At 45.2% G+C, this 22,778-nt stretch overlaps 1 protein-coding gene across 1 annotated transcript; it reads left to right on the forward strand.

Moving 5' to 3' along the window:
- Positions 1 to 39: 39 nt before the first annotated feature.
- Positions 40 to 21,922, forward strand: PIGU (phosphatidylinositol glycan anchor biosynthesis class U). The gene is made up of 12 exons (XM_031605679.2): positions 40 to 238; positions 3,175 to 3,239; positions 4,511 to 4,570; positions 5,490 to 5,552; positions 6,882 to 6,991; positions 8,648 to 8,748; positions 10,679 to 10,776; positions 12,835 to 12,989; positions 13,453 to 13,596; positions 14,870 to 14,994; positions 16,889 to 17,031; positions 20,095 to 21,922. The coding sequence occupies exons 1-12, from the start codon at positions 109 to 111 to the stop codon at positions 20,206 to 20,208; spliced, it is 1,308 nt and encodes a 435-aa protein (XP_031461539.1). The 5' UTR covers positions 40 to 108; the 3' UTR covers positions 20,209 to 21,922.
- Positions 21,923 to 22,778: the final 856 nt, after the last annotated feature.

The following is a 22,778-nucleotide window of genomic DNA, read 5'->3' on the forward strand; positions in this document are numbered from 1 at the left end:
GGGCCTTCTGGGAAGCGTAGTCCGCCCGGCCGGGCCCCGCATTGCCGCCCCGTTCTACGGCGCCGCCCGCGAACTACAGCCGGCGGCGGGCCGGCTCTGCCCGCGAGGATGGCGGCTCCCTTGGTGCTGGTGGTCCTGGCGGCCGTGACGGTGCGGGCCGCGCTGTATCGCTCCAGCTTCGCCGCCTTCATCGCCGAGCGGGTCGAGGTGGCGTCGCCGCTGAACGCCTGGAAGCGAGGTGAGGCTCCGCGCCGGGCTCCGCGGGCGGCTGGGCGGGCCGAGGCCGGCGGGCGGGCGGGCAGCTGCCGGGGCGCGGAGTCCGGAGCGGGGCTGGGGCGGCCCTGCGTGGGCAGGGAGGAGATGGGAGAGCGCCGGCAGCCGTCCCTGAGCCGCCTCCTTGCGCTGTGACCGTGCGGGCGCCGTGCCGTGCCGCGAACCGGGCCGTTCCGGCGTTGCTGCTCGCTGTTCCGTTCTGTGTTCGCTCGTGGCCTCACCTTGTTACCAACTCCGGATCCAAACCCTGTCCGAAGGCCGAGCTGCGATGTAACAAGGCTTTTCTGTGGCATGCATCATCACGGCATCTGAGCCCGGTGCAAAGCATAAAGACTGCCCGTGGGAGATAACGTCCGGGTACCATGCAGGTGAAATTACCTGCAGGTTTGGGGCAGCGTACAGAGGCACAGCGTAATAAAGCCAAAAAGCGTGAATGCTTTTGATGATCTGTAAAGCGCTTCATAGGTTCAAAACGCAGCTCCCCAGACTGCCCTTGCAGCAATGGATTCCTTCTAAAGCCCACTTAGAGCATCAGATTGTGCCTCCAGCCAGGAAGGAGCCCTGTCCGAGGGGCCTGGGCTGGAGGGCAGAAATGGAATCTACTTCTCAAGCGTATGATGATCCAAAAGCCTCTTGTTGCTTCCTGTTACTCTGTTTCATTTCTCCATCTAGTTTTGTTCATTTGAGGCCTCTACATATGATGAGGCAGCGTAGTTCAAATTGCACTTCAAGCCTCTCAGGGAGGCTTGAAATTATCAGCGTACCCTGGGAATCCACTCTGGAGGGTCCAGGTGCCTACCAGAACTGAATGCCTCTCCAAAATCACCTTTTAAAAACAGGCTATCCCACTGTGTGACATGCAGGTGGGGCAGAGGGCTGCCTGGCTGAACGGGGAGCTCCTGGAACAGGGAAGGAAGAGAAAGTACACAACCTCTGGAAGAAAGTTTGGCTCCACAGGGAGAGTACAGAGCTGCAGTTCACATCTGCAAAGAGAAAATGAAGAAAAACAAAGCTCAACTTGAGTTGATGTTGGCCAGTGTGGTGTCAGACAACAGAAAAGGCTCTTTTATATGTGTCAGCAGCAAGATGACATTTAAGGAAAGCGCTGGACTGATACTTGATGAAGGTGGTCACTTAATGAGTAGGCGTGAGGAAAAGGTGGAGGCATTTAATGCTGTGGAAACAGTGGCTTTCCATTTGTAATGACTAAAAGGGTGCACTTGTATCAGCAGAATGTTCAAAAGTCTGTGTGGCCTGCCAGGAGTGAGCCCAGAGTGCTGAGGGGTGTTACTGTGGGACTCCTCCCAGCAATTTACCAAAGGTATTGGGAGTGTGGGGACTGTGGTCAAAGACAGCCAACATCACACCCACCCACCAGAAGGACACGAGGGAAGAGCTGGGGCCCTCCAGACCTGTCAGTCCAGGGAGAAGTGATGGAGAAGACTGTCCTGGGGGATACTGAAGGCACTTAAGAACAAAGCTGGTATCAGGCACAGTCTGCAGGTGCTCATGAAGGGGGAGTCCTGCCTTATAATTTGGTCTCCTTCCATGACAAGGTCACCTGCTTGGCGGATGAAGGGGAGGCAGTGGAGGCAGTTTCTCTGGATTTCAGTGAGGCCTTTGTTGCTGTCCCTCACGGCGTCCTTGGACAGATCATCCAACTGTGTGACAAACAGCTCCGTGCTGCACTGGGTGATGAACTGGCTGTGTGGTAGGGCTCTGAGGGCTGTTGGCAATGGGGCTACACCTGCCTGTGGCCAGTCACTAGTGCTGTCCTCTGGGCCCAACTTTGGGGTCAGTCTTATTCATACAGTTCTGTCGGTGACCTGGGTGTGGAGTGCATCCTCAGCACGGCTGCTGATGGCACTGGACTGAGAGGTTGCTGGCTCCCTGGAGGGACGAGCAGCCTTGCAGGGGATGTGGATAAGTGGGAGCATCGGACAGTCACCACGTGACGTTTGGCAAAGGGAAGTGCTGTGTTGTGCAGTCAGGACAGAGCAGTGAAGACACAGGCACTGGGAGCCAGTGACTGGTGCAGCTCAGCAGAAGGGGCTGGAGACACTGGTGGCAGCACACACAGAGGGAGCCAGCAGTGTGCCCTGTTTCTATTTCCCAGTCAGCAAGCTAAGTTCAACCGCATCTTGGGAACCAGGTCCTTAATGTGCATAATGGCTGTTCAGGTGGACAGACATTTTCTTAATGAGAACCCCCCTTCTTCCCTTTTCCAGCTCCTGTCACTGTGTGTAGCATCACACAGTGTGCAGTATCCCTTCAGTTGAGGTCAGTGCCCCAGCAACGTCCCCTCTCCACCTTTTGCCCACCCCCGGCCTGCTAGCTTTCGGAGCTGTGGAGTTGATGCTGTGCCAGTGCTGCTCGACAAGAGCAAAATGCCAGTGCTGTATCAGCACTGTTCTAGTGGCAAGTGCAGAGCACAGTGCTGCACGGCGGCTGGGAGCAGCAAACCCCTCCCTGCTGGGCCCAGCACAAGGGATCAGGCTGTTGGACTCGATGATAACTGTAGGTCTCTTCCACCTGAACTCTTCTACTCTTCCAAGTTTTCAGTCAGAATTATTTCTCCAGTGTAGATACCACATGTCACATAATAGGTGACTTAAAATCAGTAAATACACGTGATTTATAAATACAGATAACTGCAAAACATTTCGTCTGTAACATCTCAAGTTGTCTGAAACAAATGGCAGGACTGCATAGCAGAAGTTAGAAAGCAATCAATTCTAGCTGATGGTTGCTTGTGTGAGATTCTGTGTCTCCCTTCAGATGGTGATTCAGTGTGAGATTTTTATGAGCATAGGTGTTTTGAAAACTATAGTTTTATTGCCACCAGATTTTTCTCTCTTCCAGCATTGCAGGATTCTAATGCAGATTTTTTTTATGTTTCAGTGGTTGAAGGATTAGCTCTGCTGGATTTAGGGGTCTCACCGTATTCTGGAGCTATTTTTCATGAGGTTGGTATGCATGCTTTGTTTTAAACATGATATTCCAGCAGCACGTTTCTTAGTCTTACTGCATGTGGATTGGCAAAGGATGATGGACTTATCTTCTCCCAAAGATTTTAGAAAATGTGGAGTTGTGTCTATGCAAGAGTTCCACACAGTGACCAGCACAGTGAGGAAATGCAGCTTATAGTTCTCAGGACAACTCTTGAGAGAAAATGATAGACACTGTGGTACTTGTGGTGCATAAGGGGAGTCCAGAATAGGGGAAATCTCTAAGAAATAAAATGCTTTGTTCACATCCACAGTTGCTGTGAGTAGAAGAGGCAGGAGCAGGGAGATACCGTGCTGCTGGCAATTGGAATGCAATTCTGCTGAATAGCAGCATCTTGGGTCCGAGCACAGTCATGCAGCTTGTTTATTCCTCATTTTGGAAAGCACATTGTTCCTCCAGAGGCTTTTGTGCCCTTGAATGGCATTATTGATATGAACATACACTTACACGTAGTGTCACCTATGTGTGTCTCACGCTTTGGGTGTCTCTGAAAATTCGTTTCTTTTCAATAAATTCTTTCTGAAACAGTTTTCTCCCAGACTATGAAGTATTTATGAGTGCTTAGTTATACCATCACATTATGTTAAAAGTATTTTAAAAAAATTATATTTTCTCACAGTGAAGACCAAATTTCACACCATGTGAACATAATACCTCCAGATTAAGCTTTTCTGTCAAAGGAATAATTCAGAAACCTTCCCCGCCGACTTACTCTGGAGCTACGGGGGTATGAGAATAACAGGACCACTGCTTTGTTTTCACATGGTTTCTTTTTACTCCATAAATAGCTCGCCTAACCAACAGGCTGAGCAGGGTGACCAGCTGCGTAGGAAATGCTTTCAAAAGACATGCAAACAACCTGAGAGAAAGAGATTCTCTAAGAAAAGAAAAAAAAAAAAAAAGATTTTCTGAAACTTTTGTTTTTATTGTTCTGTTGTAGCTCTACCACCGTGCTAGTAGAATTGAAACTTTGGAATAGAATATAATTTTCCAAGTTTACGTGTCTTTTATAAAATGTATTGAGAACTTTGCAAAAGAAAAGATTCAGTAAATTGTGGTTTGATTATCACTTCACTCCAAAGTAACAGCTTGGGGGAAGAGGCTGAGGAAGGTCAGCTTTTGCAATCTCTCACAGTGTTGCTTTGTTTTTCTCCTCAAATTTCGGGTTGGTTTGTCCGAATGGAGGTGTGCACTATTTGACATGGATTTCTCTTCTGCTCTCTCTTAGACCCCATTGATAATATATCTCTTCCACTTCCTGATTGAATATGCTGAATTGGTCTTCATGGTGAGTGCTCCTGGAAACTCCTGGACTCTTGAAAGGTCCCATTCTGTGAAATGCTGAGCGTGGCGTTCCTTTTACTCCTGCAAGAATCAGGGACCCTGTAGTCCGAATTCCTGCTGACCTCACAGTTTGATTATAAAGGCAGCTTTGCATGTACAAAGCGAAGTTCAGGCTTTTCCCTTGCTCTACAAATTCTTTTTTTTCTTCCTTTTTGTCTGTTTGTTAGTCCTTGGCTAGTTAAATATCCCCTCAGTGGGACAGGACCTTGACATTTGGTTTCAGATTTCAAAGTTTACCTCTTACAGGTCAACCCCTGTGTTGCCATGTTTCTCATTAAAACCCACTGCTGAACTCCAGGGCCGTATAGAGAACAGAGATGGCTCAGCAATCCAAATGTCCCTTGTTGTAAGCTAATCTGTGAGTTCTGTGTAATTCAGTAGGACAGAAATCATATAGCTGGTTGCACATACCACCTGGTGGAGCCTCTCTCCCCAGCTCCCCACTGGCAGATGTCTAACAGGGCTAGCAGCCATCTGGGTTGTTCTTACACCAATTCTTCACTACTGCTTCCTGTGAAGTGCAGGACAGCTAAAGGCACTGTCAGGCTGGATTAATGGCAGGTGGATTTAGCCAGCTGGGCACTGTCCTGGTGTTGCCCATGCCCTGATAAACCGATTAATTTTCTATTATCCCTGCAATTCTCCATTCTGTTGTTCTGCAAATATTAATGTCTTTGATACATCCCATGGCTTCTGTTTTCATTGGTGGTGTGTGAACACAGCATACAGATCAGCAAGCTAGTTGGCATTTTTAAAGCTTGTTTATCTATTAATCAAGTCAGATCAGAGCCCTTACTCAAGTTTGCAGAAGTATCCAATATGTTTTCCTTCATTCACTTGTTTTACTTGATTTGCTTTTTTAGATAACGGATGTACTAACAGCTGTTGCCCTTTACTTGGCCATCCAGGACTACAACAAAGTTGTGGTAAGCTGACTTGCCAGTGTTGCAGGTCCTCTTCTCCCAACAAGTACAAATATCTTGTGCCAGAGCGAACTTGTGCCATAGGATGCAGTATCAACCAGCCCTCGTTACCAAGCAGATTTACTCACTTAGCAGTAAATCTGAGCACATCCATTGGATATATTAAAAAACCCAACAACTCAGGAACTGAATGTGGTAAACCAGCTAAAGTACTTTAAATTCTGTTGTGTGCATATTATAGGGTGAAGCAGATTAGTTTCCATAGCTATTGCACAGTACGTGAATGATGATTGCTGCAGTATTGATTCTTTAATCTGAAAGAAATTAAAATAATTTAAAAATTCCTCAGAATACAATATCCAAAGAAATGCTGATCTCTCCAGCGTTGTGATACCCACGAGCGGTGTGAGAATGTAAAATGTATACTGAAAATTCACCTTTGGTTGTTGCAGCAGTTTGAAGTGTGCAGAATTTAGTTGTTGAACTGTTGATTTGTCCAACCGCTGCCACAATCTTCCATACATTTTGTAGCTAGAAAATGGAATGTTTTATCCTGAACTTACCTTCAAGATAAAACATTGCTTGTGTTTTCACTCAGCATGAGTTAATAGACAGACTAAAGAAGTGTAAAGGAAGGACCAAATTTTTGAAGAATGCTGAGGAGACATATGTCGTTCTGCAGAGCAAGATGAAAGTTCAATACCAAACATGACTTGTTCTCTTATGTATTATTCTACTGTATTTTTCTCTTACCTATTTTTGGGGGTGAATGATTTCTCCCAGCTTCCTCTAATTGTGTAAACAGTGCTGTTCTCCCTGTGGTCCCAGCGGGGCAGTGGTAGAGCACTAACGTGAACAAGGAGGCTGCATTTTCCACAACACTGTGTGGTCTCCCATCCAGCTCAGTGCCTGTTCTTTGTCCTCTGAGGTTGAAGAAATAACACGATAGAACTGCTGACATGTAAAAATCCCATGTGAGTTATTTCACTTGTTGAGAATTTATTGTCAGTATCCCTCTCTATTTGTCTCACCACAACATAGTTCAGTAAGCTTATAATTCAGATTTCTCCTTTGTCTCCATCAAGAGCATCAAAAGACAAGGTATGTTAAAGAGAGAGGTTTGGGATCTCTGAAGGAAGTTTGACATGAGATATTTGTCTTCGAAATAACGAGGATGGCATAGTTCTGTGTCTTGATTTCTCTGGGGCTTGTGTATTGAACAGTGAGTTTACAAAGTCAACTCATGTATGTTCTGTAGTAATGGAAATCCTAAGTAGTACGAAACAATTGCTTTCCTCACCTGACAGCCTTTGGTCATTCTCCCTTGTTCAGTTCAAAAAGCAAAAGCTTCTGATAGAGCTGGATAAATATGCACCAGATGTGGCTGAGCTCATCCGGACGCCCATGGAAATGCACTACATCCCCCTCAAGGTAGCACTGGTGTAAGTATTGTTTCCTTCTGATTGCAGTGTGCTGCTTTGATTCTTCTGCTCTCCATGGATTTTTTTTTCCAATTCAGGACTTCCACATTTGCTGAAGATTTTTTTTCTCGTAAAATCTTGCATTTCCTATTCCACATAAAATTCCCAAATACTTGATTTTAAAGTGAATGCTTTCCTGAATGTATGGTGCCAACAAGCAGATTTATGCAGTCCACTCAGCAGCATGAGGTCAGTAATTGGTGTGAAGAGCCTTGTGTCTCCATAGGTGACATTCCCATTTATTTTGTCAGTACACTGCTATAGTCAGAGCTGATTCTATGCCAGATATCTCAGATGTCTCTTCAGTCAGGAGAATTTGGCTGCACTTAAACAAGATGTTTTCTGGTATTTCAAGTCTCATTTCCCAGAATTGTATGTAATATTCAAAGACATTCCAGGTTGTCAGTTTAGTAATGTCATGTGTTGGTGTTCCTCTGTATTTTAAATGTGTTTTGATCTCAGAAAGCTTCAATTAAAATACATAATATACAAGCAAGATATATAATTTTTTTTTCATTAGGATTTTGACCTAAGTAAATCATTGTCTTAAGTTATTCTGTGTCAGAGTTTTCTGTAAGAAAAGTTATTTTTTCTTATATGAATGTTGTAAATTTTCTAGGGTGAGGAAGGTAGAATTTTGCCTTTCACATTTGTAAACCGCAGGCTGCTCTGTATTTATCCATCACATTGGTGCACATAGGAATGCTGTCATTAAATTACACGTTGTGCTGTGGCCTGTCTGTCTCTGGGAACATGGGCAAAAAGCGAGCTGGCACTCAGGGGTAGGAGTAAGGTTTATGTGAGAAGGCAATTAGGAAGTCATCAGCCTTGTCCGCTTATTAATGTGACTGATGTAGTTGTTACTAAGGAGGAACATCCCATTATCTTGCTTATTGTATTGCTAAGGCTTCCAAACGTGTTTCTGGGCTTTGAACCTAGCTAATGGAGAACTTTGTATAGACCACTCCCAGTAGAAGCTGGCATCATTAAAGTGCAGCTGCATTCTGGAAGGTAAAGGCGTTCAGGGCTCACTGTCTTTCTGTAACTGCAGTTAAAATGGGCTGGATTTCATGGCTGGCAGCTTTTGTGCTCTGATTATGCCATGGTGAGCCTACATGGTTGCTCTGCCAGGCTGGGAGCGCATGGGTGCAAACGGTTTGAGGGAAGCTCCCTGGTCATGCACCAGAAGGATTTGTGTCTGTCTTGCTTTGTTCTTCCTTCTGTTAATTTCTCAGAGCCAGTAACTGTGAAAAGCAGAAAGCTTCAGATCCAGTGGTTCTGGGTCTGGCTGGATAAATGCACAGTCTTTCAGAAAAGCAAGGAATGTTTTTGGTGGTCATTTCATAAGACAGAATTTGGCATTTTAGAAATCTTCCCATCTCTTTTTTTTCCAGTGTGCCTTCTGCGGCCGTTGTGCCCCAGGCTGCACTGCAGAGATCTGGCTTTTGCTCCAGATAGAACCACCTGTTCACCTGAGTTAGTTTGGTGATGAGAGGAGCCCATAGCATGTAAATAAACAAAAAGAAATTGCAAACTGCATCTGGTTTTCGTTTGAATATCTCTTTAATTACCTCGTTTGAATGATGTGAATGTAACTTGAGCTTTGTCCCTTTTCAGCTATCTGTTAAACCCCTACACTGTGATGTCTTGTGTGGCAAAGTCCACCTGTGCCATCAGCAATACTGTCATTGCATTCTTCATTTTGGCTACAATAAGAGGTAACACAATAAACAAAAAGTGTTTCTTTATGTCTTTCTGTAATTATGAGAAAAGCAGTGGAAATAACATCAATGTAGAATTTTACAAAAATGATTGCTACAGATGTGTGAGTGGGACACATCGGGTCCTGGTGGGAGCAGTGTCTCAGTTCTGCCTGAACTCACAGGAGCCCAAGGTACTATAAGTCAAAACTTCCCTTCATCTCAGTGTAACTAGGAGTTTCTCCTCTAAAAACCTACCCAGTTTCCTGGATGACTTCACATGGTTTTCTGTTTATGAAAAAATCTGTCTATGCATAGAAGCACATATTGCTCTGCTACTCTTTCTTTTGTATGTGAATATGCACCTACAGCATGTACACCTTGAGCTTGTATTTGAAAACCTGCAACTACTTGGCTTCTACTTACAAATGTAACCTTGGTTTGAAATTAGCTAACTGAGCTTTGGGGAGGCAGAAACAGTAACCAAAGACTCACGCTAGCCCCATTGAATAGGTTATGGCAAAATGGCTCTTTCATTTTGTACTGGAGTGTTATGTGAGGCTTCTGTTTCTTTTGTGAACTCTCAGTGCTGAAGTATTGTAGCATATGTGATTTGTACGAGGCACGTAAGTTTTAGGAGTACATTAGGGTCACATGAAAGGTGGATCTGATCTCTTTTGTGGTCTCCAGAAGTGCCCAGAACCAGACATCACAGAGGAAATTGCTGGATTGTTTTTAGGAGTATTTCCAAAAGAAAGATTTCCTCCATTTATTAAGTCATTGAGGCAGGAGGGGTTTCCATTTAGAAGCATTTCCAGAAGCAAATGCGTGGGATCCATTTAGTTAACCTGGGACTTATAGTTGTGTCATATACAGACCTGTAGTTGCTGTCCTCCATGTCTCCTCCATCACTGGAACTGTGGCAGCCTCTAGTGTTTAAGCTGGGCAAAGGGAGAATATCAGATTATGACTGATTTCTTTAGATGTATGCAGAATTTAACAATAAATACTGAGTTTAATAAAAAATAATTAAAAAATATTAATTGGGTGGTTTGTGTCTAGGAAGCTAGAACTGTAGAGCAGAGGCAATTCATTGCCAGGTGATGCTATGCTTTTGCAAGGTAAAAGCAGAGAAAAGCCTACTGAGCGTTTGACGTCAGTGAGTGGGCACAGGCTGACAATTAGTGCAACACACTGAGTCAAGGTTCTTGTTTTCCAGGCTACATTTTTACAGATAACTTTCATAAAGTGTTCCAAGGTGGAAAGCTATAACCAGGCTACTGCACTGGGTGCTTGTATTCTTTGTTGTGTACCTTTTGGACTTGGTTTCTGACATTGGCAGTTGGGCAATGAGCACATTCAGCAGCTAGCTCCACCTGTCACACCTCAAAGAAACCTTCCTTGGTAAAGACACTGCTAGTTTTAAGACCACTTGGGAAACCTGTGCCAGTTCTTTCTGTGTTTCTGGTATCTGTAAAATAGGACCAATGTCCCTTTATTCCTTCAGCTGCGGACTTTCACTGTACTCTTTCACAGAGCTTTGCTGAGGTCCCTGATACATTCTGATGATGAGGGCATCCAGCATGCTCAGTGGCACACACCAAAGAGCTGTTTCTTGCAGATATGACTCTTGCATTCCCACAGATAAACAGCAGCCAGCATGACCTAAATATAGACGTATATATAGATTGAATAACATGAATCTCTTTCTGTGTGTGAATTATAGAAGATAGAAACCAATCAGTGGTTCTGACTCATACACATCATTGTTCAGAATGTAGATAAAAGTCAACTCTCCAGCACACATTCTGCTAGCCTTCATGACGTGTTCTGATATTTATAAGCCATTGCAGAGGGTTATGCATTTCTTCCCATTTGGATTTCCTATCTGCAAATTTGTTTATGTTAAATATCCCTTACAAATAAACTTTTTGTTTTCTCTTTGTAGGTAGTGCCTTCCTCAGTGCTGTGTTCTTGGCCCTAGCGACATACCAGTCACTCTACCCCATCACGTTGTTTGCTCCAGCACTCCTATACCTTCTGCAGGTAGGTGATTTCTAACTGTTGATCTCTGTTGTCTTACTGTAGGTGTGCAGCTGCAGTTCTTTGTGTTGGAAGGAGAGTCTTAGAAAAAGTAACTCCCTCCTCACACCACTGAGAGTTTAAGTTTAAAGTCTTAATGGGGATGCCCGTGTGTAGAGAAAAGGAAGTGGAAAGTAGTCTACAATTTGCCTGTGGCTTGCCTGAAATCTGTGCTACTCTTTGTGTCACGTGAATAGCAACAAGGATTTTTGGCCTGGAGAATTTCCTTGCATTTGAATGAAGAGTTGTGTGTTTAAAAAACTCAAACTCAGAAATTTTTCATTTAAGTCAAAAGATGTGCTTGTGCAAGCAGCTGGTTGTCCTTGTGCTTTCTTCCTCCCCAGTAACAGGGCTGAGGGTGAACTCTCACAGGGTTGACCTTGGTCACTTATGGGTGCACATCAGCTCAAAGACACTGCTCCAGGCACAGCCACTCAGCAGGAGATTGCTGGGTGCATCTGTAGGCATGGGCAGGGTATAAAGCTGAGGCAGCCATTAGCTAGCCAGTGGATCCATCTAACCAGTTTGCCTGCATGCTTCCCCAATCTCTCTCTTAGCTCTTTTGGTGATGTTGTAAACAATGAATTAACAGAGAGTCAGAATTAATGAACACTGATAATTTGCTGATTTGATCCTGATGTGGGGTTAAGGAGAGGCTGTAACTCCTAGCAGAGGACCTTTATCTCACATTCACAGATCACTTGGTGATCATTTTGATGATCTTTGCCATCTGGAAGTCCTGTTAAGTTAGTACCAGTCTTGGTACTTGATTTTTTTTAGCTAATCTTTATGAGTTCATCACAACATGTTCTGAAGTCTCTGAGCTTCAGAAAGGGGTGGAGGCTCAATTCTTGTTCGTTCTCTTTTCCTGACAATCTCTTACTTTTTTCAGGAATTTGATTTTTGCTACTCTTTGCAAGACTAGAATTTCAGCAGAACTGATGTTGCTTTTCAGTTAATTTTCAGGAGCATTTATTTTATATGTTGCTACCATTTTTTCTAAATTCATTGTGAACTGTGTTTCCTCATGGCAATAGAAAAGCACAAGTGTTGTGTCTGCAAGCAGTAACAAGTGCTTTGGTGTTTGAATGGGTGATTTGTGACTGACTTTAAAGGAGAGCAGGCTTGTGTGTGTTCTTTTATCTATATTTGTAAATGATGTTTTGTGAATTCTTTGTACAGAGTTAAATAGCTTTTCTCCAGCACTTTCCAATCTGTCCTGCCAAAAATCCTTGGTAAATTTGCTTAGATTGTTTCAGCAAATTGTGTTAAATGGACTCTAACTGAGGAAATAGAGCATGCTTTCTCCAGAGCCTGTGCCAGTTAGAGTTGGCCAGTGTATCTCCTGCCAGTGCAAACCCCAGTGCAATATGGAAAAGCAACATCAGTGCCTTGCAGGTGGAGAAAGCTGAGCTGTTCCCAAGGCATCTGCCCCTGTGTATATACTTGTCTTTATAAATGCAGCTGGGACTTTAGATCTTTTGGAGTGAGATACCTGTGTTTCATGTTGTGTGACAAGGGCTTGTTGCTGACCTTTCAGGGTATGTGGCAGTGGCAGGACTGTAGCAGTTGTCTTCAAGGAACAACCTTTTACAGCGGCTCTGTTGTGTATAGGAACCCATCAGCTCTCCTCTTTCCCTAATTTCAGCAGAACATGAGCACAGTCCATATGGTAGGAACTGACATCACAGAACAGTTAGTTGGTCATGGAGCATGCCTCTTGGTCACCTCAGTCAATGAAGGTTCATGGAGGAGAAACCTGGCAGTAGTACCATATTGTAGACATGTAAAAGCAGAAACTAAGCAGAAACTGCCAGGTTAGCCACTTGAATTTCAAGCACAGTTCTGGAAATAGGACTTAATTGAAGAGCACATTGTGCTTGAAAGCTGCTTGTCCCAGTGCAGCAGTGCTGGTGTTTGATGCTTTCTTCCATCAGTTTCAAATGACGTTCTGAACTCTTGGGCTTTCTTGGGACTTTCCAGCTGATGAGGATTATTTGCCTCCTTGTGTTTTGTTTTCAGCGTCAGTTCATACCAATAAAACCGAAAAGTAAAAGCTTCTGGCTCTTCACCATGCAGTATGCAGCCTTGTACCTGTGCAGCCTGGTGGTGATCATCTGCCTCTCTTTCTTCCTTCTCAACTCGTGGGATTTTATTCCATCTGTTTATGGGTTTATGTAAGTATAAGAATTCTCACTACTTTTATTTTGCTCCATGTGCATCACACTCATGTCCTGCTCCCTGCCCTAAGAAGTATGTGATCTGTGATTTTAGTGGCAACAGAAGAAAAGTATGTGTGGAAAAGGCCTAGCCAGATTCTGTTAATTGAGCAGCAGTAAGATTAGAGAAGATAGGAGATGTTTTCCACTGATTGGATTGGAAATGGATTTGATTATTGAGCTACTGTAGTTGTGGAGTTTTCATCTCTGGAGTAATGTCTGCTCAGGAGCGGTTTAAATCCTGCTGGGGCATAGGAAAGGGTTAATCCCTTTTGTGTCCAGATTTTCACCTCTTTGGTTTCTTTTCCACAGCTTTAAAATTTAGGTCCTCCTTTCAATACCACCCAACACTGAATTAATGTTACAGAAGCAGTTACATGGAGAACAGCCAATTAAAAATTATGTTTCTTTTCAATTTCAGCCTTTCTGTTCCAGATCTGACACCCAATATTGGCCTTTTCTGGTACTTCTTTGCAGAGATGTTTGAACACTTTAGTCTTTTCTTTGTATGTGTGTTTCAAATCAACGTGTTCTTCTACACCATTCCCTTGGCAGTAAAGCTAAAGTAAGTATGTTACTTCATTAGCTTTCTAATTCTCACAGTTGTGCAGTGGCTATAAGACTGACATCACAGTCTGAATCTATGCACATGAAAAGGTTGTTTTTTAATGGAGCCTATCTTCTTCATTTCCCAAAGTTTTACTCTTTCCCTCTTTCCCTCTAAAATATTATGCTGTGATGGAATGGAAGGGGAAAATACCCCTTGTTAAGCCGCGTATCAAGAGGAGTGATTGTGCTCATTAAACTCCATCTAGAATACAGCCTCTAGTTTTCAGCTTATCAGTAGAAGAAGAAATGTTGACAAGGTTGAGCAAGTCCAGTGAAGGACCACAAAGATGGTCAGTGGGCTGGAAGCTGGAGAGGAACTGAGGGACAGAGCTTCTTTAGTCTGCAGAATGAAAGTCTTAGGGAATGTCTGATAGCAGCCTTTCAATGCCTAAGAGGAGGTTTCCGAGAAGATAGAATCTTCTACAGAGGTGTACAGCAGAAGACAATGGTCATAAATTGAAAGAAGGGAGATTCCAACTGGATATAAGGAGAGCAGTTTATCACTTTGGCAGCAGTCACAGATTGGAGTAGGGACCTGTGGCTTGGAAACCCTCCTTGGGTTTCTCAGTCTCACTGAACAAAGGCCTAAACAGTCTGGCCTGAATTCAGCATTGACCTTGCTCTGAGAAGCAGGTTGGACTAAAAATACACAAAGTCCTCTTCTCACCTGAGCTGTGGCTGAGAAACCTACTATTGCTGTACCCTTGTACAGCCTTGGAAAGCCTCGTTACTGTCTTAGTAATATGCACTTAGATTTGGAGATGGAAATACCATTTTCCTGCAAGATATTTCTTAAACCATGTCAGGTGTCTGTGGAGACAGCAGTCACTCCTGCCCCTGCTGGAACCCCATCCTGCTCCATATGTGTGTGGAAAGTTAAAAGTAGCCCGTGGTCACAGGCAGTAACACATGACTTTCTCTTGCAAATTCAGCATAAGAAAATGCCTGCATATGGCCTGAAATCAAGATGCTTGGAGTGCTGTAGGGGAACTGGGGGGAGGGGGCTGTGTTTTCTAACAGGCTTCTGCAGCTGAGAAAGTGTGCACCCTCTTGTGCTGCTTCCCTGCAGAGCAACTCAGACTGTTCCACCCAGCACTGAGAGGCTTGCTTGCAGAGAACAACAGGGTCTTTAGAGCCTGGCCCACATTACAGTTGTGCCCCTGCTGATCTTTATTTCCATTCCAGAGAACCTACTGCATCCTTTTAACCTTTTTGTCTTTCTGTTCTAGGGAACACCCCGTGTTCTTCATGTTTGTCCAGCTTGCAATCATTTCTATCTTCAAGTCCTATCCCACAGTCGGAGATGTTGCACTGTATATGGCCTTCCTCCCAGTCTGGAGCCACCTTTACAGGTGTAAGTTCTTTGTGTTTGATTGTTCTCCTCCAGAATGGGAAGGTGTAACTGCCACCACTAACCAAATCCAAACCCATAAGCTCTTGTAGCCTCCTTGGGCTCTGTGATGGAAACCTTGATTGCTGATGATAAATTCTCTAATTTATGTTTGGGATTAGGGTTGAAAGAAGTCACAGTGGGAATTTTCACTTGTACATTACCTTCTCCTTCTCTCTAAGTTGTTCTGAATTAAGATATTTTTTGCAAGAACACTTACAGTCGTGTACAAAGGACGTGACTTGTGTAAAGTACATTCATGCTGCCCATACAAGGGTATGTAATTTGACTGCTGCTCCTGCAACTGATGAGTTCCCAGGCCTTACATACAGTCCCACACCTTGCAGCAGTTCTTTGGTTTCCATCTGCTTGTCTGCTTCAAGTGAAAGTAACTGAATTACTTCAGTTGGATTTGTCTTTTTTTTTTTTTTTAAGTTTCATGAGAAACCTTTTTATTTCAAGTCACCAGAGAGCTACCTGATGATTTTTAAACTCTGACTGTAGAACCTGCTGCAAGCCTACCAAGTGTAGTTCTTCTGCAGGCACTTTATAAATATGTTTTCCCGGTGTTGCTTGCCAAAGTCAGCTTAAACAAATAGCTTTCACCAGCACTGTCAGTCTGCCCTGGGCTTTTACTGCAGCCTTCTCTAACAAGGGTCAGGTTGGTGTAAGGCAGCCAGTCTGCCTGGAGGCAGGAGACATAATCAGGAGTCAAGAGACCACAGTAGTTTGGGTATATTGGGTTTTATGCTTGTCCTCTGTAGCATCAGTAGTAGGGAGTAAGTGGGGCATTGTCTGACTTGGAGACCATCCGCTCCATTGGTTTCAGACTAATGAAAGCTAAGGCCAAAGCAGCTGTAATAAATTAGGGCAGGAAGCCCCAGGCTAGCCCTGAGCATGTTGCAGCCATACGAGGTGGCACACTTCTGGGAAATCCTAATTCAGCTTAAGTGAGCTGCATGTTCCAAGCATATAGAAGAAGGGGAGTATGAGCATGAGAGGAGCAGTCACCTGTCGTGCTCCCACCCCACAGTGAGCGACTAGAAATGTGGAACAAGAAGTTTCAAGAGATAGATATGAACAGATTTGGGTGTGGCAGTGCTCATCAAATGTCAGATAGCTCCCTTCAGCTGCAGAATGATCGGGATAACTTCAGGAATGTTGGCTGAGCTATGGCCAAGCACAGCAAGACAATTGCCCAGGATAAACAATACAGAAAATAAAATCTCTTCTGGCTTAGAAGTTCCTAGCTCTTTTAGATGAAGTTGAGCTTGCTTGTTGGCCATTTGATACATACATCTTCATGCAGGCTAATGGATTCTGGCCACACTTCCACCTCCCAAAGGCTTCTCAGATCTATATGAATGTTTTCCTTGATGGTGTTTTAATTTCCTTACCATCTCCTGAAACAGTATGTCTTTTTCCTTTGGTCCATGGATTTGCTTTTTCTCTAGGTAGTCAGCTTGATGAGGCTAGGGATTGGCTTGCTCTGTTTTCTGAATCTTGATGCTGATGGGAAGACCCTTCTCTAAACTACTAGATGCTGTCTGTAGTGAAGACATGAAAAAAAGTCCTCAGTGGAAGAGCTGATCTTTGGAAGTGCAGAACCTAGAAGGCTACAAATGAAGGGGCCACAGTCAAGCAAATGCAGAATTGTTTATTTTAAAGAGAAAATACGCTGCATATCTTATAAAAGCTTTCCAGGGAGTTATCCAAACTGTAAAAGTTTGATTGTTGGAGAGAAGTGTGTTGGCAGGTGCCTCTCCCCACTGCAGATAGCCGGAATGCCCTTGCTTGTTGCATGAGCATGGCAGTTCAATAATGCATAATGTTAACAGCTTTTTTTTTTCTTTTGCAGTCCTTCGGAACATCTTCATCCTATCATGTATGCTCATCGCCTGCTCCCTCCTGTTCCCCGTTTTGTGGCATCTCTGGATTTTTGCAGGAAGTGCCAATTCCAATTTTTATTACGCCATCACATTGACTTTCAACATAGGGCAGGTTAGTAGAGAGAAGGAAACCAGGGAATAATTCTGCAGGATGTGCCTGCTCTTTGCACCCCTTATAATCCTGAATAGCAGCTTCCTGTTTCTCTCTGTTCTAGCTGAAATCTGCCTAGTCGTCACCTTCTGGCACACTAACAGGAGAGAATTCGTGTGGTATTTACAGCTTAATGATCCAATTTACACTGCAAGTTACATAATCCAATGCTTGATAGCAAAAGAAAAGCATTTCAGTATGGCAGGGTAAATAGCACTTGTAATGAAGAGAGTAGAGAAGGAAAAATGGAAAATAGTAGAGGGCAAAAGCAGTGGAGCCCCACAGCAGACAAATGAGAACTGCTCAAACACTGGGGCATGGCACTAGTTTTTCACCTCACTGAAATGTAGGGCTTTGGGTTTGTGCAGGGCCTCAGTCATGGCAGGGCTTGCTTTTCCTCCTTCTCTCAGGGCTGTGCCCTTCTAGTTGTGTGACTTCCACTGGCCTAGGGAAAACAGAGCTTAGCAATCCTGGAGGATGAGGTCTGATATACCCAGTTGCTATGACCTTTTCTAAGTCATTCCTCTTCTCTGCTAGTTGTTATGGGCTGCAGGTACTCCCCACGTCCTGGAACATTTTTACGTATGAATGAAGAGAATGTTCACTTCATTTTAAAGTTGTTTTTTTATGTACCCCAACCATTCACATTTATCTGTGTCTCTTATGTCTTCTAAAACTAAAGGTGCAGTTTTGCCAGAGACTGAAAATCCCCCAACCGCTTGATAAAGGGGAGTGAACGCTGTGCTGTAAAACTCTCTGTTCTGTAAAAGCAAAAAGAGTGAGTGGAGTGAGAACAGAGATCATAGAATCATAGAATGGCTTGGGTTGAAAAGGACCATGATGATCATCTAGTTTCAACTCCACTGCCAACAACTAGACCAGGCTACCCAGAACCACATCCAACCTGGAAGGTGGAGATGGAGATGCTAATAAGAAGGTCTCTTAGGAAACTGTAGTGGTTCATTATCTCTCTAGCCATATATCTTGCTGAGGAATGAAAGGAATGGTAAAATTTCCATGGCATTTGACCTAAAAAGATTGTATTTCCTACCTGAGAAAATCATAGCAGGTCCTGCAAGGTCTTGTGCTTTGTGCAAATGCAGACACAGCAGAAGTCTCTCTCATGATTTCCTTGTGAGAAAGAACTAGCCTTCATCCCTGCCAATTCCAGTTCCTTCCTTTCCCATTAAGACATCTGCAGAAATATTTAATTGAAAACAAAATCAACTGTATTAATAGAGCATCTCATGTAGTCAGTCATAGTGTAAAGCAGAACAAGCAGATAAAATAAGCACTGCTGTTCACCCTTTTCCGTGAGCACCACTACCCTTCTCTGTTCTCCTTCCAACTTCTCTGAGTCCAGCAGTGTGCAGCCCTTTTCTCTCCCTTGGATTTCACTCCATCCTCCATATCCTCCCTTTCTGCCACTGAACCTTAAAGAAGGCAGCTGCCTATAACAGTAGCTTGAGCAGTCTCTGGCTGGCAGCCAGGCTCTCTGCCTTCCTCCATCCTCTTAGTACTTCAGCATACTTCAGGTGAAGCTCTCCCCAGTGTGAGTTCCCCAGGTGTATGACTCTAAAGAAATGTGCTAATGGCATCTAGACGTGAGGACAGAAATTGGTTTGGCACTGAAAAGGTTTCCCTCTCTGGTTATGTGATGCTATTTTCAAATGGAGAGGAAGGGTTGCACTATAGGACACTGAATGACAAATGGCATTACTGATGCATCAGGTCAATTAGAATCATAAAATCCTAAAGGTCGGAAAAGACCTCTAAGATAATCTAGCCCAGGGTCAACCCACCCCTGCCATGCCCGCTAAGCCATGTCCCTCAGTGCCACATATACCCTTTTCTAGTAAACCTCCTGGGACAGCGATTCTACCACCTCCCTGGGCAGTCTGTTCCAATGTCTGACCACTCTTCCTGAATAAATTCTTCCAAATATCCAACCTGACCCTCCCCTGGTGCAACTAACTCATTACTTCTCATCCCATCACAAGTTACCTGGAGCAGAGGCCGACTCTCTCCTCACTACAACCTCTCCCCTGAGCCTCCTCTTCTCCAGACTGAATGATCCCAGCTCCCTCAGCTGCTCCCCAGAAGACTTTAGCTCCAGACCTTTCACAGCTTCGCTGCCTTTCTCTGGGCACACTCCAGGTTTTTCTTGCAGTGAAGAGCCCAACAGTGAGCGCAGTGCTCGAGTGTGGCCCCACTGGAGCTGAGTACAGAGGATTGATCACCTCCTGCTCCTGCTGGCTGTGCTATTTCTGACACAAGTCAGGATGCCATTGGCCTACTTGGCCACCTGGGCACGCTGCTGGCTCTTGTTCAGCCAGCTGACTGTGAGTACATGCAGGATTGTCTGCCTCACAGAGAGGACAGTACAGCAGAGGGGCAGAAAGTGGTGGAGCTGCTCTTAGCTAGTGATGCTCCTAGATACTGTTCCACAAAGCCGTAGCCTTGACTTTTCAGCTCTTCCCTTCAACCCTTAGCCTGGTGTAGATCATTAGACTATTAAAACTTCTGTTTGCTGAGGCTAACCTCTGAAGCTGTGGTATTTCTGCTGCTGTCTGGAAGGTTCTTACCCTTCCTGAGTAGAAATGGCAGCAGAAAAACAACCACAATTAAAAAGTACTTAATTGCAGTCTGCAGCAGGAGACTTGGAGCATTTCGGTTGAGCTGCATGACAGCATTTGCATGGAAGGAGTCCTGTGGTGAGGCCTGGGGGCAGTCTGTAAAGCTGCAGCACAGATGGACCTGCTTTTGTCATACATTTTGGACAGTTTATGGAACTACTCTCTCTGTAGATGAGGTATCTGTGAAAGCACACTAGTAGTAAAATAATTAGATAGATTAAAGTGGTTAAATTAAACTTGGTTTTGTGCAGTAAGGCAGTGGCTAAGGAGTGTTCACAGGATCACAGAGCCTTGTGATGAACAGCCTAGGAACTACTTAAACCCCTTTGTCACAAACATGTCCCCATTTGTCACATCACTGATGTGTCTGATCATCTCACTTCTGCAGATCCTGCTCATCTCGGATTACTTCTATGCCTTCCTCCGGCGGGAGTACTACCTCACTCATGGACTCCATCTGACAAGGCAAGATGGGACAGAGGCCATGCTTGTTTTGAAATAAGGGCTGAATCCACTGTTTTTTGGGCCATGGACTACTTTAAGGAACATGTGAAGCTCGGTGTTTATGGGGTGGGTGGGGAAGGTTTCCTGGATGAGGTCTGGCTTTGGGGATGATAACTACTGAAAGAATGGGCTGAGGTTCTTCTGGGAGTACCCTCTGCAGCAGTGGACACAGTGCAGGCTGAGTGCTGCAAGAGCTGAAGTAGAACCTGCACTGGAGAATCTCCCTTCAGCTGTGCTTTTCACTGAGACCTCAGCCATCAACTCTGGGCAGTCCAGCAGGAACTGGAGCAAGCATTTGTGGTAAAAACAGGGCTCAATCTCTGGACCAGAAACTGCTCAGACCATTAACTGTTTACTTTACGTCACTGCTTCTTGAAAATATTTGCTTCTCCTGGAAATTTCCCTGTCACAGCTTTTACTGGTAATGCTCCTGTTTGACATGAGAACATCTGGGTGCGTGTGTCAAAGGCCTGCCTGTTGTTGTGGGTTCTGGAAAAACCGTGTGCTCAGGCACAGGGGCAGGTTTTGAAGCAAGTAGGTGAGCAAGGGTGGATGAACTGTTGGAAAGAGGGGCTGCTGCTGTGGGAACTCTTGGCACTCACACCACTACTGAGAACTGGAACTAGAGGAAAGCAGGAGCACAGGGGGTAGTGTGTAAGTGTTCTATCCCTTTATGAATAGATGCTCCCTTGTGAGGAGCTGCAGAGAATCACAACAGGATCTCAGAGGAAGAAACACTACTGTGCAGATAGTCTCCTACTACTACAGTGTGGGTAGTGGTTAACTGCTCCATCCTGTTGAATGGCTGCTTCCTTGTGAGGAGCTGCACAGAAACATGGCAGGGTCTAGAAGAAGAAACGCTGCTGTGCGGGTAGCCTCCTACTGCTCCTTATTTCTGTGTGTTAACAAAGCTTGGCAATGCAGGGCTTGCACTACACTGTTGTGATAGCTTGGGGCAGCAGCACAGACGTGAAACGAGCAAGCTGCCTGCCTGGGCTGGGGACCAGGAGGTGTCAGAATCTCCCCACAGACCAAATTCAGAAGGTGCCTTGGACTCCACTGTTATGGAGTTGTTGGGCTCCAGGTGTTTCACAGCAGCTTAACGATACAGGATAGTCACTCTGCAGTGTTATAGTCTTGCACATACAGCGATGGCATCTTGTTGCTGTGTGTGGAAGGCTCTGTAACATGCTGTCCTTCAGCTCCCCTGCTGCTTTCCCTGTGTTCAGGCCTTTTCTCCAGAGCTTCTGCTGCTGCTGACCCCATGAATGTGACCCACCGAGGGAATTCCCAGGGCTCTGCGGGTTGCATGAGGCACTGGGAGTCATTAACCATAGTGTTGAAAGCCTTCTGCAGTGCTGGGGCTGGGAGCGGCTGCTGCTCCTCACTCATCCCAAGAAAAAAGTGGAAGGGCTGGTGGTTTGTCAGCATGGAAACAGAACTGTCTGGCCCGGTGAGCAATGGAGAGACCGACATGCCCAGGTCCTCCCCAGGCGGTTTTATGAACAAATCTTGTGGTTTTTTTTTTAACAGTTAAAAATTTTGCCTTACTGCACTGCTATTAGCGCTTTTGCCGGGGGTGTTACTGTGAGTCCAGCTCAGCCCACCCCATGCTGCAGCCCTGGGCCAGAGGTCACGAAGGCAGGGCTGCTCTGGGCTGCCCCATGTGGCATGGCAAAGAGCACAATAAACTGTGCAAGTTTTAAGAGTCATTTGTGTGCTCTGTGTTGAACAGGGGTGGAGGGAGGAGCGCAATCTGTCACCTGGCGTTCAGGGTGTGACCTGTGCTTTGGGGGAATCCCAGGGTTTGTTTTACTTTTGTACAGGGAGAGGAAAGTGCAGGGCACGTTGCCATTGCACTTTAAGGAGAAAAAATAGTCCCAAGCCAAGGGGCTAGGCTTAGTTAGAAAGTGACTAGCAGGCTCTGAGCAGCACCAGAGGGCAAACAGAAATGCAAAATGTAGCTGCTGGGAAATACGTGGAGGGCACTGGGAACACCGAAGCTGCAGATAGGTCTGCCCAGGAGATGCTCACAGCCCAGCTCAGGAAGCAGTCACCACCCAAAGGAGTGCAATCCCTGAGGCATCACCATGGGGTAACCAAGGGAGGCGTGGGGCTGCCAACTGCCACCAAACTGGGCTGACTCTGGTGTGTTGTGGCTATGGAGAGGAGAGGCAGAGGTAACTGCAAGTGTGTCTTCCATGCAGCACCCATTTTGCAGCTCCCTCCTTCCCCAAAATAGAAAATAAGTTCCTTGTTAGGAGGGAGGCAGTGCTGACTGCAGTGACAGGAGTGACAGAACAGCAGCTGAGAGCTGCAGGCAGCAGCTGAGCTTTGTGGCTGTGCCCAGGGCCCTGCTCCGGGGCTGGCTCCTGCTGGGTCTCCTGGGGGGCAGCTCCCAAATTTGCATACAAAAGCAGCCCAGAGCAGGGGTAATGGTGTACAGGATGGCACACGGTGAGTGAAACACACTGAGCATCCTTGCTGCTAAACAGAAAGGCATGCAAATGCTTGGTGGAGCTTCAGTATACATTTATGGCCTTTGGCAGAAAGGAAAATTGTGACAAC

Source organism: Phasianus colchicus, chromosome 17 (genome assembly GCF_987193195.1).
Source record: "Phasianus colchicus chromosome 17, bPhaCol1.hap1.1, whole genome shotgun sequence".
NCBI lineage: Eukaryota > Metazoa > Chordata > Aves > Galliformes > Phasianidae > Phasianus > Phasianus colchicus.